The 19,458-nt window shown below is 40.8% G+C and overlaps 1 protein-coding gene across 11 annotated transcripts in view; it reads right to left on the reverse strand.

The window, feature by feature from the left end:
• Window positions 1–19,458, reverse strand: part of trpm3 (transient receptor potential cation channel, subfamily M, member 3) — a 166,733-nt gene that overhangs the window by 39,665 nt on the left and 107,610 nt on the right. For all 11 annotated transcript variants that reach the window (XM_088076921.1, XM_088076922.1, XM_088076928.1 and 8 more), the window contains exons 7-9: window positions 17,248–17,422; window positions 16,569–16,692; window positions 5,813–5,885 (exon numbers count right to left, since the gene is read on the reverse strand). In XM_088076921.1, the coding sequence (XP_087933047.1) occupies window positions 5,813–5,885; window positions 16,569–16,692; window positions 17,248–17,422 (372 nt within the window). The remainder of the gene's footprint in view (window positions 1–5,812; window positions 5,886–16,568; window positions 16,693–17,247; window positions 17,423–19,458) is intronic.

Genomic DNA, 19,458 nt, shown 5'->3' on the forward strand with positions numbered 1-19,458 from the left:
CTTAAGAGAAAGACATTTTCTGAGATCAGTCCTGATTAATTGAACGTGGAGGAACAACCTGTTCTGTGAGAGGGTATCAAGATTACGTGAGTATGAGTGAGTTAAAAGGAATAAAATGGAAAATGGAAACATCTGCATCAAAGCTTTCTAGATGAATAAAAAACAATGCTTTTCTACAGCAGGAACTGATAATATTGTATATATGTGGTTTGGTTGCAGCTTCTGTAATTGTTCAGCATTATTTCAAGTAAAAAAATGTACTAATTTGCAGCTTTTGTTTGTTTTTATCTAATCTTTTAATTTGTGTTGCACTTGAGAGTTATGGAGCTGCTGCTGCCCACTAATAACAGCGAACTCCTTCATGGATGCAGAGGTTGAAGGGCTTCTGTTGTGAGCTGCAGGGGCTTCATCTAACTTCAGGCTTGGTGGATCTTTGCTTTTCTTTACTAGCCTGCCTGTTACTGCCTTTTTCTCTCTGTGTGTCTGTAGAGAACAAGATGTCTTCTCATCAGACAACGACAGCTGAGTGTTTGATGTATCACTTCATTTAACGCTCCATCTCACCCCTGCATAAAATGTGGAATACAAACTGTGTTCTTTTGATTTGATGCGTACATGAACATCATATACACTGCTCTCATCCTTCAGTAAAATCAACATGACGTAATAAGTGTAGAAGAAGAAAAAAAAACTACATTTACGTACATATACAAGAAGAAAAGAATATTAAGGCGATGAAGAAAGATAAATAAAAGAAAAGAGGCATTCTGGAGAGTCTGATCTGATTTGCCTAATGTAATACTGGACGAACTAGAGAAAAAAAAAAAGATTCAAGGGCACACTGACATATAAGGATAAAATAAAAGTCTTGTATGGCATATCTGAAAGACGGCCTTCATCTTTTTCTCTCATCTCTACTTCTGTCATCGCTCTGATAGCGCTGCTGCATGTCAGGGATGTTTGCTAAAGGACAGATTGGTGGTTGTTAATCTGCTGAAACACTTGCAATGCAGGAAGGGCTGCTTTGTTTGTTTGGTGTCTTCCTTTTAAAATTTTACTTTTTCACCTGGAATCTTTTATATATGCATGTCTCTGCTCAGGCATTGTGTATTATTGATAAAGCTTTGCGTGCTTTCTTTTAATTCATCATGAACTGTAAAGCCTTGACTCACCACTGCGAGCTTTAAACTCGGGTAGGCTGGCCTGCACTGGAAACCAGCAGTCAAACACACTTGTATACTTTTATAGTTTTTCATACACAATGCAATTCTTGAGCTGCTTGCATCTAATCTTTATCCTTATATTTCACAGTATTCTCTGCAGTCACAGGACTTTATATGTCTGTACCAAAAGTTCATACAGAGTGGGAAATGGGCCTTTTGATACTCAGCATCCTAATACTGGAGGGCAGTTTAAAACTCTATGATTTGATTTCTTTGAAAGCACTTAAATCCATTTTAAAAGACCGGATGACAGAATCATGGCTCAAAGTGACACACTCGATACATGGCTTGCACTGCACTTTGTTCACTGCAATGTCTTAAATTGTATTACTGTATAACTGTCAGTCCGTCTGTTTTGTGTTTGCTTATACGTACTTGTTTTTATCTTGTGCTCCTACCTATCTTGGCTAGGACTACCTTGACAGTCTTAATGGGACCTATCCTGATTGCAACATAAATAAATAGAATTTAAAAAGCCCTATAATTATTTCTGCATAAATATTTAGTTTAGCCACTTGCAATGGGGCCCCAGTATGTACAGTAATAGTGCTTACTGTTTGTATTTTTTTTACAGGACCACAGACAACAGTGATACAATATTTATTAGAATAAATACATTCTAAAGAGGACCTACTCTGCTTTTCCATAAAATGTCATATATATAGTGTTACAATGAAGGATGGTCATATTAAATGGGCCAAAATTTTCAGTGATCAGGTATGCTGAAGTCACCCGTGTGAGCAAAAACCTCAGGCTTCCTATTATACTGAACAATTTGTTTCCAACATTTTGCCAACTATGGCCACAATATGATGTTATGGTGTGCCAGATTTCTCTATATAGTCAACAGCTCCAGGCACGCTACTGCAAATGTTTACATTATGTAGCTTACACATGAAGCTACATGCTAACATCAGGGAAATGTATGTTAATTTCTCCCCAATTTTGGATGAGATTCCTGCTGAATCATGTTGTATTTAGAAGCTCTTAATGGAGATTTTTCACAGTTAAAAAATGCCACAATGCCCAGTTAGAGTGATTTTCCAGCTGCAATTACGGTGCAGAGCCGCAGAGATATGGAAGACTTAGACACGCTGACCATTTGGAGCAGAATAGAGGCTTTTTTAAGCGGGGGCTTAAAGAGCCCTCTCAGACAGTGGGTGAATACCGATGTGCCAGCACAGACAATATGAGGAAAAATGAAGCCTTTTTTTGTTTTTTTAAACATTAAAACATGGAAACATGTTCTACTAGAAACCCAAAATACAAGTATGAACCTAAAATATAAGCATAATAGGTCCTCTTCATCTAATGGACAGGAAATTCAAAGGCAGCACAAAATGAGACAGGGACAGAGAGAATAAAATACCAAATACCAATACCATTTCAAAACCAAACCTGGCTATTCAGAACAGATAAGGGCTGTAAAATCTAATGTAAAACATCTTCACTGTAAAAAATACTGTTGAATATTGCAGTAATAAAGTATTTATAGCTATTCACTGTTTTATTGGCATTCCTAAAACACTGTTGACCAGTAAGATCTTACTGGAAACTGCAGACTGCTGTTCACATTAATAATTCATCTGCACACTGGGAGGAGTTAACCAAAATGAGAAATATAAGGCGATTCATTGCGGACTTGAGAGAATTCCAGTGCAATATAAAGTAGAATAATAATCCTGTGTGTGTAGACAAGACTGTGTTATTTTTAATAAGCACAGAAGAATCATCACTTTACACCACCTTAAAGGCCTGTGAGGCATTACTGGAGCTTTCTGGTGTAAGTTCAGATACAGCCCTGCTAATAAGATGCAGAGCCCACTAATACGAGCTTTAGTGGAGATATGTGTATATTAAAAGACAGGGCGGCCTTGCTTTATCAAAGGCCTGTGGTTTCACTTAGCCTGCCTGCAGGGAGGTTGAGCTGCAGCCAACTGACTTTATAGACCCAATCTTCAAGATATTGACTACTTCAGACAGCGGACCATCAATTACTCTAAACTCCCCTCTGTTACACCATGTGTCTTTAGCTGTGGTTTCCCTCCTGTTCCCACTTCTCTAAATCTCTCTCACACACACACTCACACATACTCACTCCATTTATTCTGCTTTTTTTTTTTGTTCCTATTGCTTCTGTTCTCCCCTCACTGTGTATCCCTGACTGTGCTGTGCCTTGTTGAGCTTCAGGCAGTAGCTTAGTTGTTCAGCAAAAGAGTCTAATCCAGTGTTTTAAAAAGCTCTCAGGCAGGATGTGACTGATTTTATTTTACACTAAAAGCTTTAACGCGTCTCATTCAGTCAGCCGCAGAATGAGACTTGCATGTAAAATGACCCTCGTGCTGTTTACCATAAAGCATTTCTTGCCCCTTTTCTCAGTATTCCCCTCTCATCCCTTCACTTTTATGATCTCCTCCTTTTCATTTCCTTTGTGCTATTTTGTTTTCTCTGTCTTTGATTTCAATTGCGCCCTTCACTCATTCCTCCACATGTCACTCCTATCACAGTGAGAACTGAAATGAATAGAAGGGGGATAAAAAAGTGAACAGAAATGACGGATGGAGTCGACAGAATACACGAGTGAGACGTGTGTGCACAGAGAAAGTAATAGCAGGAGTCTGAGACGAAGACGGAGCTCAGGGAGTGATGCATGTGCCGCAGAAATCATACATCTCGACTGCAACACATAAATCATGTAAAGCACGTTCCTCTTTTCACGCGCACTCTCCAAACTCACTTGTTTAGTCTCTGTGGAATGAAATGTTCCTTTGAGGAGTGATTCCTGAGATAGTCAATCATATACAGCGAGAGCATGCAAGCAAACTCTGGTGAGGGCAGCGTAGTATTCCATGAGGAGGCAAGAGCAAGCATGATCAATATATGCCACTGAGCAACCAATCGAAGTATGGATCTGTGAATCCTGTGTGTGTGTGTGTGCGTGCGTGCGTGTAAAGGAGGTGGCATGGGAAACACTGAAGTGGGAAATAGGATGAGGTGGCTGAGTTTAATTGCTGTGTTTGCACTTGAGGAATTTTCAATTTTTGTAACTCAATTTGGTCCAATTCATTGCCCTTTTGCTAAATGCATAACAATTACTTACAGTATAAGAATTGCAGCCTCTGCTTATTGTATGTCTCATTCTATTTCTTACTGTGTCATGCTTTATGTCCGTGCTGCTGTTACCACACAGATTGGTTATTCTGTACATTATAGTGTGATATATGGAGCGGGAAATTTAGATAGATATCAGCCTTTAAATCGCTACTTGCTTGTCCGCAGCAACTGTAATGCCAATTGATGGCTGCATACCATTACGTGTATGCTCCTTGCAAAGGTAATAAACTTGAAATTTGGGATGCTGGCCACACTGTAAGGATTAGTGTAGATTTTATTAATAATTAACCAAAATCACAACCTTTTCCTCACCTCAACCACAGAGCTTTTGTTGCCTAAACCTAAGACAGAAGTCTGGACACATACCCAAAGTTCTGGTGAACATAACCCAGGCAAAAATTACGTTGCCAAAACAATGTAATTTAAAAAAAAAAGAGTTAAGTAACACACAAATGTAATCTCTAGGTGACAGGGTCGGTAGTTCTGAGAAATAAGATGCTGATGTGGCATATTAGCATATAGTTAGGCCATGTGTCCCTTTCAAAAGTGATAGTTGACCTCAAGGGGAATTCATTTTTATAAATAAATGCAAATTTAACTGAAATATATATACTTCAAAAGAGCCGAATGAAAAGACACAGGACTTATCATAATTCATTGGTAACTGTAAGTGTCTTCCTGTAATTACTTGTCTCTGGCCAGACAGTTAATGAGCAGCTGTGTTCATGCTAATTGATTATTCTGCAGGTGTTGTTGTGATATCAGGGATATATTAACATATTAAGGAGGGAAGCTGAACTCACTGCAAGCTTGTCTGAAACGGCTTCAAGCTACAGCCTCATTTATCACATTTTGAAGGAATGGTTTGATGTTTTGCGGAATACACTAATATTCTTTCTTGCTAAGAGTTAGATGTACAATAAATATGAAGTAGCTTACAAATCAAAACTTTATGTCTTGTCAAAAACAAATGTCACACATGCTGGAGGAAGCCAAATATTTAGTAAGGCAAAAAGAGCCAGGAGTGAGTGGATTCAGTAGTAGTGAATACTTGACTTGTATTAGGCAGGCAGTGAAAAGAGGACTCCACACCTGTGACACTCCATTTCTGCTAAAACTGTAATAAGGCAATTGTTCATAAGCTAATATAAAACAAGAGTCAATGCTGCCCTTCTTCCTGCCCTGCAGTGATCACAAATCACTTAATGGAGCTTTAAGAGAGAGAGAAAAAAATTGGCACAGATGTCTATGTTTTATTCCTGAGCTATGAACAACAAAAGTAAAAACATATTTGGGTGCTTCTATCATGCACCTAAACTGGGACAGTGAGAGGAATGCTTTCTGAAACGATATCATCCTCCTTTTATGTACAGAAACTCCCAAATAACAACATCCCTGGAGGGCGACAGTGAAGTGGAAGCCACTTATACTGTACATTCATGCTCCAGCACACACACATATATGCACACACCCACCTTTGAGTAGTGCAGTAAGGATGGCAAGGTCAATGTCCTGATGACCCTCCGAACCCATCCGGAAAACTGTTATCTGAGAGACAATGAGAGAGACAGAGACAAAGAGTGAGAAGAGGTTCTTTAATTCTATACAAGCCAAACTCCATCACTTCTATTGTTGTTTGTTTGAATGCATCAGGGCTATAGCATAAAAAATTCAGTCACATCCTCAGAGAGAGTGCTCTTATTTGCTGGACTAAACAGCTTCAGTAGAAACGCTGAGGTGCAGGAGGAGAGGAGAGGTATTACTCTGATGTAATGTACTGTATCTCCTCTCCAGGCTCTCATCCGTCCTCTCTTGTGTCTTTTGCACAAAACTCTCACATACAGCTTGTTCACTGCGGGGAGGAAATGAAGACATTCACCGGGAAGGCAACCGACAGGAACGAGAGTAAAAACATCACAAAGAGAGAGATCAAATGAATATGAACTAATTATGCTCTCCAATATTACAGACCATTATGTTCTTTTTCTTTTGCAATGTCAAACATTTTTTTGGATTAGGTTTTCAGCAGATTATTTTACTCTGAGGCCAGTTCAGGTCTCTGTCTGTGTGGTCTGATATGTCTTTAAGCTGCATTTTTTTATATCCGTAGTGAGATGAACGAATGGTGCTATTGATGAAAGCCGAAGTCCACTGAGAAGGAAATCTGAGAAATGGGGCAGTTTTTCTGGATCTCTTTTCTCTGTTAAACACGTGCACGCATTACGATGTTACCATGTGTGCGGGTGTACATGCTTGTATGTGTGCATGCATGAAGGGCACCTTGTGGGAGGAGTGTAAGGGAGAAAGCGTGTTCTGAATGCCTGACGAGCTATTCCTCTAATCCTTCCATACACCCATCCATCTCCTCCCACCTCCCTGCAGCCCATCTCCCTTCCCATCTCCCCCCATTAAATGGCTTCTTTCGTAGAGCTCTGGGAATCTGCGGGCTTTTGCTGCTGCTCCTTTCCCCTGGGCGATGCTGCAACATTGTGGCCTATCCCTCCTCTTTCTTCCCTAATCTCCTTCTTTTTTTTAACACAATCTAAATGCAGAAAAGTAATTCAATTCACACTGATGATCTACAGTATCTATTATGTTGGCTCATTCGTCATTTGCACGCCATATGCTGATGACGTGTTGGCTCTTTCATAAGAGCGAATTGAGGAACGTGACATCATGTAACGCCTTAGACCTGGGTCATGCATTGCAAATGCAATCAATAATACGGGGAGCATCAAAGTATGTGTGCGCCTTTGTGTGTGTGTGTGTGTGTGTGTGGTGGTCACTATCAGTCGGTGTAATCAGAAGGTCTTTCTCCAGGTGAAATAGGAGTGCAATGGGATGTGAAGGTATCGATTGAAGACTTCATGAGCTAGGACATTAATGAGTCGCTGGTGCAGTGTGTAATGTGTTCATGTGCTTCTCTAAGTTAAGTTACAGTGTTATGTTTGGTTGTGTGCGTGTGTGTGTGTGTGTGTGTGTGTGTGTGTGTGTGTGTCTAAATGGTGCGGCCAGTGGCTGGATTATTATGTGCTAGAATGCATCTCAGCCATCACTCTAATAGATGTTAACAACACATTTAGGGAGCCATCTGCTGAACACACATACAATTCTGTGATCTAACCAAGTGAGTGTGTGTGTTTAAGGAGGTGTGTTTACAGAACTGTATACAACATTCAGAGCATATCTGTGATCTGGGGCCTGAGCCCCAGATTATTCTGCACACGGCTCTCAACATGGAGGTGGCTAAGCTGGTGGCTAGTGGCTAATGGTGCTTGTAGTGTGAACAGTGCTTAAACAAAACGTTGTTTAACAAAACATCAGCAGTTAGGGTTGGGTATAGTTTTTTTTTTCTGGTACTGGATCTTAAACGATACTTTTGCAGCAGTATGTGTGCCTAAACTGTGCTTTAATCAATACTTTTACAAAATGATGATCAACTCGATCAAATAACAGCTGTTTTCCAAAGGCAAATTTCAACTTGAAATTGAACTATTCATTACCTTTTAATGTTTAAAATATATGTCAATATATAACAATGAATAAAAACAAAACACTTTTAATACATTCCCTTAATAATTAAAATCTAAACCAACTACAATAATGAAATACTAAATAATAGCTACAGTAGTGTTGTGTCCAGATTTTTTTTTACTGGGGTGTCCAAAATGTAGCACTGACTTACTCCACTTAATCTTTTCAAAGCAAATCATTTTTGGCCACTAAATTAATGCTCTGAATGTTGTGTAAAGAACCTTTAAGAGAGCGATTTGTCTTGTGTGCTCTTACGTAATGACTCTGAAAGGTTAACTTGATTTTCTAACAAGAGCAGTTTAAGAAATAGCCACTCTATCATTTTGAAGAGCGTGCTCATGTGTGAGCTGAATTTCACCTAATCAGTACAGAGTTCTGTTCTGGCCACTTGTTCATTACATCCTGTAGTTATCATTATAGCTGAATGGAGAACTCCTCTACACACACACGCACGCAGGCACGCACGCACGCAGGCACGCACGCACGCACGCATGCACGCACACAGAGGTTCTTGGCTGTCCTCAGGACTAAAGATGGATGACAGTATGATAGACGAAAGATGATGATTATAGAAGACGCTCACCTTTGTATCTATTCTCTCTTTTCTCTCCAGGCCTCTCCACCCCTACCTCCTCTTTCTTTCCTCCACCCATCATCTTTCTGCGCCCCCTCTACCCACCTGCAACCACTAATCTCACAACAGCCTCCTACTGGCATCTCCCTCCCCCTCTCATCTCGTCCCGCTTCCTCCCTCTTCCCTCCCTTTTATCACCCCTCCAAGGTGACCCCTGTGGATATTTGCTACCTGTTATCATTAAGGCTGTGTAACACAGAGGCTACTCAACACAGCCACTATGACAATGCAAGGTTGCTAATTTAATCTCAACGATCACACAGAGAGTCATCAATAAGTCTGTCCAAAGGTAAACAGACCGCTTCTCCACTATCTGTTTTCATCCTCTGGTGCAAGTAAAGGTGCTTTTGCGTACTTACTGTGAGCAAACAAGTTTATCGAAAGGGTCCACACAGCTTTTTTTTACTCATGCTCATAAACCCAGCCATCCATTTTACACTACATTTTCAATGTACTTGGCTAACACTGTAGTTTAAAACATCTTTAAATGCTGAATTTATTTTGGACGATCCTCTGCCTCTACACTGACAATCATCACCTCAGGGGTCAACATGCAAGCGGCAGGGCACGGACTCGTGTCCGTCACAGTCCATCGCTCTGCTGACAAGAACAGAGGAGAGAGGAAAGGAGTGGGAATGACAAGGAAAGGCAAAAGAGAGGAGACACGGATCAGGGAGGATAGACGTGAGACAGCAGGGAAGAGGAAGCATGTGTAAATCAAAGGCAGACAGAAGGAGGGAGATTTAGTGTTGACGAATTCAAGACTGGTGTAAGAGATGAGGAAGGAGGAGGCAGCGCAGTTTTTCTCAGTGTGACTGGGATCTGTTGGAGGATTCCCGCATCTTCAGAAACGCTAAGCTACATGCTTAGAGGATCAGAAAACTGCTCTTCACGCTGCAGTGAGCCAAGCTGATTGGAAAACATTCATCTTCATTTAACAGGCAAAGACCCTGCTGATGTTGCCACATGTGCATACTGTACCACAAGACACACCACACACACACACACCAACTGTCCACGGAGGTTTCCAAATCATCTTCCGCGCTCCATACATTAACAATGGTAGCATTTCAGATCTGACAAGGCTTTGCTAATGGTCTAATCTGTGGGAATTTGAGCATAAAATATTTAGATGAGTATTACTTTCTGGAATAAACCAACAGGCTTAAACATGGCAGCCAAAGTAGAGGGAAGGGAGAAATAAGTTTATCTATTCATGAAATTTTAAACTGATAAACTGCTGTGCTGATAACCAGGAATTGTCTCTCTTCAAGCATATTTCTCTGCTTGCGGCTCAGACTCTTTATTGTACCTCATTTTCACATTTGCTCCTCACATTTGTTTCCCTTCTCTTACTTCTTGTCTCATTTCCTCCCCCTCTCTCCCTCCATCTGTCCCTCACACACACCCTCCCCGCTCCCTTCCTCTCTCATGGTCCATTTAAGTCACTCTTTTTCTCTCCTCATCTTCCTCCTACTCATTCTTAGTTTCTCTTGTCATGGAGGCGGAGGAACATTGCGGGCTGGTGGTTCCTCTTCAATATTTAATCCGAATTAAACATATAAGGACTATTCTAGACTCAATTATTCATACAAAGCTGGAAGATACCAGGACAGTCATCTTGGCCCTTCCCCATCACAGATGAAGAGCGCAGGAATGAGGGAATGCGAGAGCGGGAGGGGGAAGTAGAAAGAGGCACTTCTCTTTAATTAGACGTAGAATTGGATTCACACAGCAAAAAATAAAAAAGCTACAACAAGCCTTAATGATACTTAAAGGCACTCGTTCTCACGCACCTTGTAGTCTTTTCAGCGTGCTTTATATGAAATTGTTCCACCTCTATGTTGAAGGGATAAAAGAAACAAGATAAGTGATGTTAATATATGAGAAGTATAAATACCCTTATCATGCACAAAAATGGATATAAATGTAGCCTATGCTTTCTTTAAGTGTCTCCTTTCATTGCACCTGAATAACACACCATCTATACACTTTACATCCGATACCTCTAAGTTAAACTCAAGACTTTTCATATTATACATTGATTAGCTTTGCATTTATTTCCCTTTCCTTCCCCCTCTGACTTTGAACCTGAAAATCTATCATGTATCAGGCCGTAATTTTTTACTGGGAGATGATCCAGCACACTTCTAAATTAGAACAAGCGAAAGCATAAAGCAAATAATTGGCGCTATTGTTTGTGGCTGCAAACAGCACTACCCAGTTTTAGAATTCATTGCCCAACTGACTTCACAACAACATATTAAAAAAATCATTCAAATTGTTGAATGAAAACAACTACCAGTTCCACTGCAGGAAAAACAAGGACAACAAAGAAGAGGTGCAAACCCATGTATTCATTTCAAAATGCACACATTAAGGTTTGCAAGTTTATTGCCTCTTGATATAAAGTATAAACAGCCCCTCAGTATGATAAACAAAGTCGAGGCAACAGGGAAATAACTGAAGCACAAAATGTCTACATGAATAAACCAACATGCAGAAAATAAGGAAAAAGTAAGACACAGTCTTTCTTTAGTCTTTCCTCTTTCTCTTCACCCTCTTAAGCAGGCACACTCGCTCCCTCTCTCATACATTATCCTAGCCAGTCACCTTTAGTCTTTCTCTTTTCCTCCTACTCTTCGGCTTTCCTGCTGCAGAGCCAGAAAAATAAAAGCACAGGCAAACTGGCACACAGACAAACACACACTCTCATTGTCTCTCTCTCACACACTTACCCCTTTCAGACCGCTGCACTGACCCAGGATAAACCCACATCTGCTGCCAGTATGAATGAGCCAAAACTACGGTTCTGTGACCCTGCTCCTGACCTGCATGTTAACATGAGTTTGACTCTACTTGGCTTCGGTATACAGGAGTAAACACAGGTGTATAAATGCAATGGGATTGTAGTACAGGTACTATAGAAAGAAGTTTTCTTTGGATCCCTACAGCAGTTATTAGCTACGACATTAAGATCTCTCAAGAGGGACATGGCAACAGCATGACCAGCTACACTATCGCAGAGTCACCTCTGAAGCGCCTGTTAACAATCATCAGACTTTTTTATTTATTTATTTTTACATCACATTTTACTGTCCAATTGCATCTCTGTGTGTAAAGGTAGAAACAAAAGCACAGGATTTGTTGATGCCTCATCCTGTCATTGGACCTCTAAAAAAAGTTGATGTCAGCTCAACTTTTATTTGTAGCACACCATGCCTATCAGAAGTGATAAGTGTCAGGCGTAACTTTGAAGCTTTATGTCACGAGCTTTCATTGAAAGTGACCTGTAGCCTGTTGTAGTGTCACTCGTAGTGTAATTACAGCATAAGTTACACAAATGTTTACATTCCCCTGCTGTGTCAGTCATTTTCATTCTCCAGTGTAAATATCGCAGCAACCAATTGAAATAAACTGAAAATCATACACAGTAGTGTTGCATTAAAGAAAAACACAGTAATCTTGTGGGTTCTAGATATTTAACCTGTGACTTGTTTTTGATGCTTTGTGGTCCGTGTTTGTGAGAACCTCTGCCAAGGGTGTTACAGGTTGAGACTGGGTTTTTTTTGTGTGTGTGTGTGTGTGTATGTTGTTAGCAGAATTATGGGAAAGAAAAAGAAACACAATTTTCATTGATCTTAGGTAATGGGTGTCCCATGGGCCAAGAATGAACCCATTATATTTTTAAACCAGATATGAATCAAATTATTTTTCACTTTTGCTAACACTGAAAGAGAGGAGATTTGGCCTTTACAGAAAAATGCTGCAGATCTTGAAAAACTATAGATGAAAGTAAACTTCAATAATAATTGGGGGTGACTGACAAATGTATCTGCTCAAAGTTCGAGCAGAAAGCAGTTGTTATGGAGCACTCAGGGACAGTGGCTTGATTGGAAAACTGATACAACTGTAAAACCACCATAACTGTAGCAATGATTTGTGCACGCACGCACGCATGCACGCACACACACACACACACACACACAGATGATGAGGCTTCAGCCAGGCACAACCGTATTTTGGCGTCATTCCCACAGATCTAATTCTTACAACAGATTTGCATAACATACAAGACTGGACTATGGGCCTTGGTGGAGGTCTGCGCTCTCCGACTGCCCTCCTAGTTTAGTTTGTTTTTAAGTGTGCTAATAATACATGATAAAACATGATAAAAACAAGTTTAGCAATCTGGTCCTGCCAACTAAGAATGGTGAACTGTTGCAGTGGGTAGGGGCCAGAAAACATGCTTAACATCTTCAGAGACTTGTTTTGGCCTCATCTTTTTTTTTTTAACCTTTAACTATTCAGGGAGGTTTCACTGAGAGGAAGCTCTTTTGCAGGAACGCACTGATCACATCTGCACTTCAACACACACACATACACACTTGGAAGCTGCCCAGTACAACCCCAGTCTGATATGCTGGCCACTGTGCAGGTTCACTGGAGTGGTGGTTGAGGTTAAGGGCCTCACTCAAGGGAAACTTCAGTCCAGGGATGGAAATAATCACTACTTTTATCTCGTTGTTCCTCAGCATTTGTTCATATTTGAGACGTGAAAATGTATTCAGTCAGATGGTCAGTGACTGACAAATGATCAAGTGACTGAGGTTAAAGGTTTACTATGCAGGATCTTCCATTACAGTTTGTAATCACACACAACAGTGAAAGTGAAAGTAATAGCCAACCCCAGATTTACTCGTTTGGTGTTTTGCCTCGCTACATTTGCGCTTTCCCGCACCATGTGTCTTGGATGTGTGCTGCTCACAGTCTGGCACCTGATCGCTACCTTTTTATAAAGCCCTGATCTCACCTGCAGACCCTGGGGTACACGCCCATAAACATCCCAAACACAGAAAATAAGAAGAGAAATAACCGATTACAGGCAGAGTGCAGTCTCTGTAGAAAAGTACACTGCTACACACCTCCAGAGGGTCATAAGGGATAATCAGAGTGATTACTTCTATATGGCTCCTATACCATGTTTTTTAGGAAGGTTCTGCAAAGCATGGAATGGGGAACACATGGGGAAAATGAACTCGCAGTGAGAGAGCACCCCAGAGCAAAATGAAACATGTTTTACTGAGTGAAATAAGAGACAGGCCTTACATGTTCTGCTTTCTCTAATAAAATCAGTTAACCATAAAGGTTGTATTTCTTTGATGGTCTTGAGGCGAGGCATGACAAGAGTGTTTCAGGTTTTGCATGGGACAATGGGAAGACTCTCTTTTGCTCATTCTCAGTTTCTTTTTTCCCTTCCTCCCTTGCAGCGACCCCCCTCCAGTCACATACCCATACACACAGTGATCCGTGGCTTTCTGAGCGCGGTCAGGAGGGAACCCCTGTGATGACTATCAGCCTGATAAAAAGAAGGATGGAGAATCTATCGCAGAGAGAGAGAGAGAGAGAGCGAGAGAGAGAGAGAGAGAGAGAGAGAGAGAGAGATGTGCCAGACAGCAGAGAGACGGCAAATATATCTCTCTTTCTCCAAAGCTGACTTTTTGAGACTGCACATGGTGTATAGGCACTAATAATTGCAGTATGTGTTCAAAGAGAATAGACTTTCTTTTTGGAAGACTTACTGTACAAGGATGAGGATTGCTTCCACTGAGCACATTGTCAGAGTATGCTATCAAAGTTTCATGTGATTGGTAAATGTTTTATGGCATTGTTAAGGTTATAAACCACAGATGACTATTTCTTTTCACATTCATACATACTTCATGAAGTACAGCATTCTTGATATAAACACCTATCCCACTGTTGGATTTACCTGTTCCTGCACTCTGCTATCTGTGATTATACTGACGTAACAACTGGACAGGTTTACACTAACTCTATCTCTCCACCTCTGCCACATAAAATCTAGCGTAGCCCCAAATTTTTGTATTTGAAATGTGGACGGCATTTAAAAGAACATTTTCTTCCTTTGGCAGTAAATGGATTATCAGAAAAATACTTAATTGGCTTGTGAAGTGAAAGAACATTATTGCAAGAGTGAAACAGGGTTTGTGGACTTTTATAATATTGCCAAAGTGCACTTTCAGTGCTTCTTTCAGCACAGCAGTGGTAGAATTTTTTAAGTTCAGAGAGCAGCAGCATCAGATTATCTGGTCTGTACAGCCGCTCCTGCTGAATGATTCACAAACCATTGTTCTGCTCTGCAGTATTGTGTTCAGAAGATCCATCAGTGTGAGCATCAGTCAACCACTGGAACCCCACTGACAACACAATCAATCCACTTGCATGCTGCACAACCATGACCAATGCTGGGCTGCCTGCAGAGTACTATGTGTATTACTGTATGTGTGTGCATGTTTCTGTGCGTGTGCTTCCCACGTGCACATGCTTTTGATTGTTTTGTGTGTGACTCATTGTGTTGCAATTATTATAATAACTGAAACACAGAATAATACGATTAACCTACTGTATGTTTTACAAACAGGGAAGACTATCAGATGATAAATACCTGCTATCATGCTAATGAGTGAATTCTATTTCAGCACTTTTACTTCAAAAGTTATACTAAAAAAACACTTTTATAAGTGTGTGTGTGTGCGCGCGCGCGTGCGTGCGTGTGTGCAAGTGTACTTCTCATTATAAATTAATAAGAAAAATGCCAGTGGCAGCCAGCAGTACCAACAGTCACTCATCTGGCAAATATTCCTCTCCCTTATAAAACACATTGTACACTATGTTCAAAGTGCGTTGAAGCGAGAGCAAGCAAGGAGTAAATAAGTTAGTGATGCTGCAAAACTCAGATACAGTAAAAGCTGCTAGCTATTCGTTTGCATCACAAAGGATGTCACACTATTATCCTGTGAATGAGTATAAGGTTGTGTGTGGGTGTTTGCATGCACTGCTGTTGTGCACACTTTCAAGCATTAAGCATCTCTGCACTACCAGTTCCCTCGTCTCAAATCAGTAGGTTCTTTGAATGGATTTTTGGATAGATGCCTGAAACACGGTCTGCGGTTAACACAAGCTTAAGATATTTTCACGTTTGGTTCTAAGACATAAAATTTGTTAGCAAATACCCAACTCATGCATCTTAACCTTTTAGTTGTCTTAAAAATGCAGTTGCAAATAAGTGGCTAATTGAGACTACAGAACGTCATCTCGCTGAACACGGCTTTACAACCTTGTTGTGTTGGTGATGTTGTAGTCATGCGATTGTAGTGAAGTTTACTTAGCCTTACGTTAGCTTTTTACTTCTGCATTAACACTTCAAAAATCACAAAAGTGGTGTTCATTTGTGTACATTATCTTGCATGTTAAGTATCATGAACTATTGTTTGCCATAAAGCTTAGTTTCTGTAATAATCCAAAACGTAATGGAAAAATCCCACTGGCTTTTGATGAGGGAACACCGCATCAGGCCACAATGACTTTGATAAGAAAGCATCATGCTTCCTGCGACTGCGATCAAATGCACCACGATAATCGTATGCGCACACACACACATGCACACGCATGCACACACACACACACACACACAAACACACACACAAAAAAAAAAGATGCATATCACCTCTACATTTACAACATTCCACAGCATTAACAGGAGGTTGGTTCATGTGAGTGACAGTGCTCTAAAGGGACTTAGAATTAAAGACTGCCAAAGGGATACAGACTCTCAAGGTGGAGGCCATTTGGTCCCAGATGTCATCTGAATACATTTACATCCACTTAACATTACATATCATGCATAAAAGATGGGTTAATGATTGCTTCAATAAAACTTTCATGACGAGCAAGCTTCATTTGACAAATCCATTTGTTCCTCCTTCCCATATTTTTTTTCCATTTCTGTGGCTTCTTTATACAGCAGAGACATCAACGCTTAAATGAATGGTAATATTACTGTTATTATTAGTTTAATTGTGTGTGTGTGTGTGTGTGTGAGCATCTGTCTCTGCGATTCTGTCAGTGCTTCAGTGTTTTGTACATACAGTGCTTATGCATTAGATTTTTCTGCATCTGCAAATACACTCATGCATGTGCAATATGTGCATGTGTTTCTGCTGGCATGTGTTGTGCACATTAATGAAAGTGACACTCACCAGCTCCTTCTTCTTCATGCACTCCATGAGAATGATGAACAGATGTTGGGCCTGTGTGCGGCTGTAGGTGAAAGTCTTCTGGATGGTCACCAGCAACTGGTCTCTCAGAGACTCGTTAATTATGCTGCAGAGGTGTGGAAGGAAAAAAAAAAGTGTGTGTCAAGAAGAGGGTCACATGAAGGTATGGAGACTTAAACAGTGAGAGGGAAGCAGGAAAATCAGATGTGTTTTGTCAGTGACTGAAACCAAGGTTGACTGGGTCTCTAAGCATTACTGTATCGGAGTCCCTGGTGAGATGTGAATCTCACTCTGGAAGTTTACCTTTATCTGTAGCTGGATATATGAAGCAGTAAACAATTCTGTTTTCATGGTGTGTCTTATGAGGAATATACTGAAAAATGTTTACAGTATGTTTTTAAAGTAATGCATCAGCATATTTCAGAAAATGTGTACAGTTTTGCAAGTTCTTGCATCAAGTTTACAATATCTCTTTCCAAAAAATGCACATCTGCAGAATTACTTTATTGTACAATATAAAACTGTATGCTTGTCATAATCAATCTAGAGCACTATGTTTATTAAACAACATTCCTATAATGCAATATATTTTACACTGGATAAAATGTTAGGAAGTGTTTGTCCTTGGATTACAGCACAATGTGCACATGTAAGTGCATACCCTCCCTCCTCAGAGTATTTGTGTCCGAAGGCCAAAATGTCAGAGGCCCTGCCGCTGCCATCACACACCACCACAGGGACGGGGGGTGTGTCCCTGAGGTATTCCAGTACAATAGAGATCACATTAGGGCCTCCCTCTACAATTAGAGCCACCACCGGCACACCCTGTCCGATACCTGCACATGGGAACAGGTGGGAGGAGGAGAAACAGGGGGTGGAGAGTGATTGTAGGAAGGAAAACAGGGATGAATAGTGCAGGACAAGGGACAGAAATATGCAGAAGGAGGAGGGAAGTTAAGGATAGACAGAAAAAAAACAGAAGGAGAAGAGTCAATAAATAGGTTCATTTCATCAGCAATACTTCAACTATAAATAGAAATGTGTTATCAAGGTGTGAATGTGACACCTGTGATGTGTCACGACTGTACTGTCAAGACACTGTGAGCTTTTTAATAATGGGAGAGAGATTTTTAAAAAAGCACCAATACCAAAAATAACCAGCCTGCTTTGTGCTTTGTGCTCAGTTCTTGTAGCATGGATGTGTGAGACAGAGAGAGAGAGAGTGAATTTGACTGATAGACCCCCCACTGATCCACGCAAAAATGTCTCCTTGCCTGTTAATCACAGGCTATTTAGGGTAATTATGCATAATTAGCAGGTTGGTTTTTCTGAACACGTACAGTCTATGTATAGGAGAAGGTACTGTAGATATGAAATTTATTGCAAAACTCTCAAAGGAATTTCATGCCTTATTCTTGCTTGTCTTGCTCTCTTTTCTGCTTGACTATTTTTTATTGCTGAGCATTGCCTTTAAGACACCATAAACCCTGTAAACCCCAGAGTCTCATTGTCTCTTACCCCCTCTATGTTCTCTCCCCTTTTAGTGTTCTCAGTCCAATCCATTTCCTAATCCCTCCTCCCCTCATCCCGCTCTTTCCTGCTCACTCACTTCCTGTCTCTCCAGTCTTTCTTTCTATAGACACCCCGTTCTTCTGCTCTCCCTGCCATTCTGTTTCATGAGGTTGTGTTTTCTGCCGGGTGTTTTGACTCTTCTAATTCAAAAGCTGTGTAACTGCCGGATCTTCCCCACCCTGCACCCTCATTCTGGTCTGCATAATTCACATTGGAAGAAAGTATGGTCTGTCTCCCAAACACGCAGGCAGACGAGTGTGTACAGATGCGTGCTTACATACTATATGCACATACGCACACACATCGAAAGCATACCCGCCACCATTACGCTTTGCCTCACACAGCCTTGTGCGGCCTTGCAACAGGGACAGTTACATAAGGAGAATATTTTAGGGGCCTTGCCTACTTCAAAGAGGTAAAACGTCACTGTGCCACAACACATCATACGACCATACATCAACAGAGCTGAGGAGGAGCAAACTAATAACTTGCATTTTGTATCTGATTCTTCCGTTTCTTTTGGATGTCTATTTTTGCTGTTACTCGCATGTGTGTGAGTTTGCAGTTGTGTCACATTGAGCATTGATATTGATGACTAGTGAGCTTTGGAGGCAGCACGCCAGTATCTAAAGCAGATTATTGTTCAACTGAAACCCACCAAGGAGCAGATGAGGAGGGGAAAGCACAGCTGTGTCATTGCTAATTGGTTGCGTGCGCGCGCACATACACACACACACACACACACACACACACACACACACACACACACACACACACAAATACAGATAAATGCACACATAAACCACAAATGAAATACAATTTTCTTTTGGCTGACTACCCCAAACGAGTGGGCACACATTTTAGGGTGACTTTTGACCTCCCAAACACTGTTGGCTTTTCTAATTAACAGACGAGGGCTTTGACTGCTGTATTTACACTTGAGGGAACTTCAATGTATCAAAACATGGATGAGGAGGCCAAGCATGGTAACCCAATCATTTGAACTAAAGCTGTCCACCCAGTGTGCGCGCACACACACACACACACACACACACACACACACACACACACACACACACACACACACACACACACACACACACACACACACACACACACACACACCAGAAAAGTTCCCCTTGTTTCCTCCTGCAAGTGAGTGCCCTTTAATTTGCTTATTTAACATGTTATTCTTATTTAATTAATTTTATTTTTATTGTTTTGCGCAAAGGGAGACTGGCAGTAATACAATTTCATTGTATGATGTAAACCGCTTTGTTTTTATTGTGCATAAGGCAAT

This window comes from Plectropomus leopardus, chromosome 4 (genome assembly GCF_026936395.1).
Source record: "Plectropomus leopardus strain MGB_pleo_1.0 chromosome 4, ASM2693639v1, whole genome shotgun sequence".
In the NCBI taxonomy this organism is placed as follows: Eukaryota; Metazoa; Chordata; class Actinopteri; order Perciformes; family Serranidae; genus Plectropomus; species Plectropomus leopardus.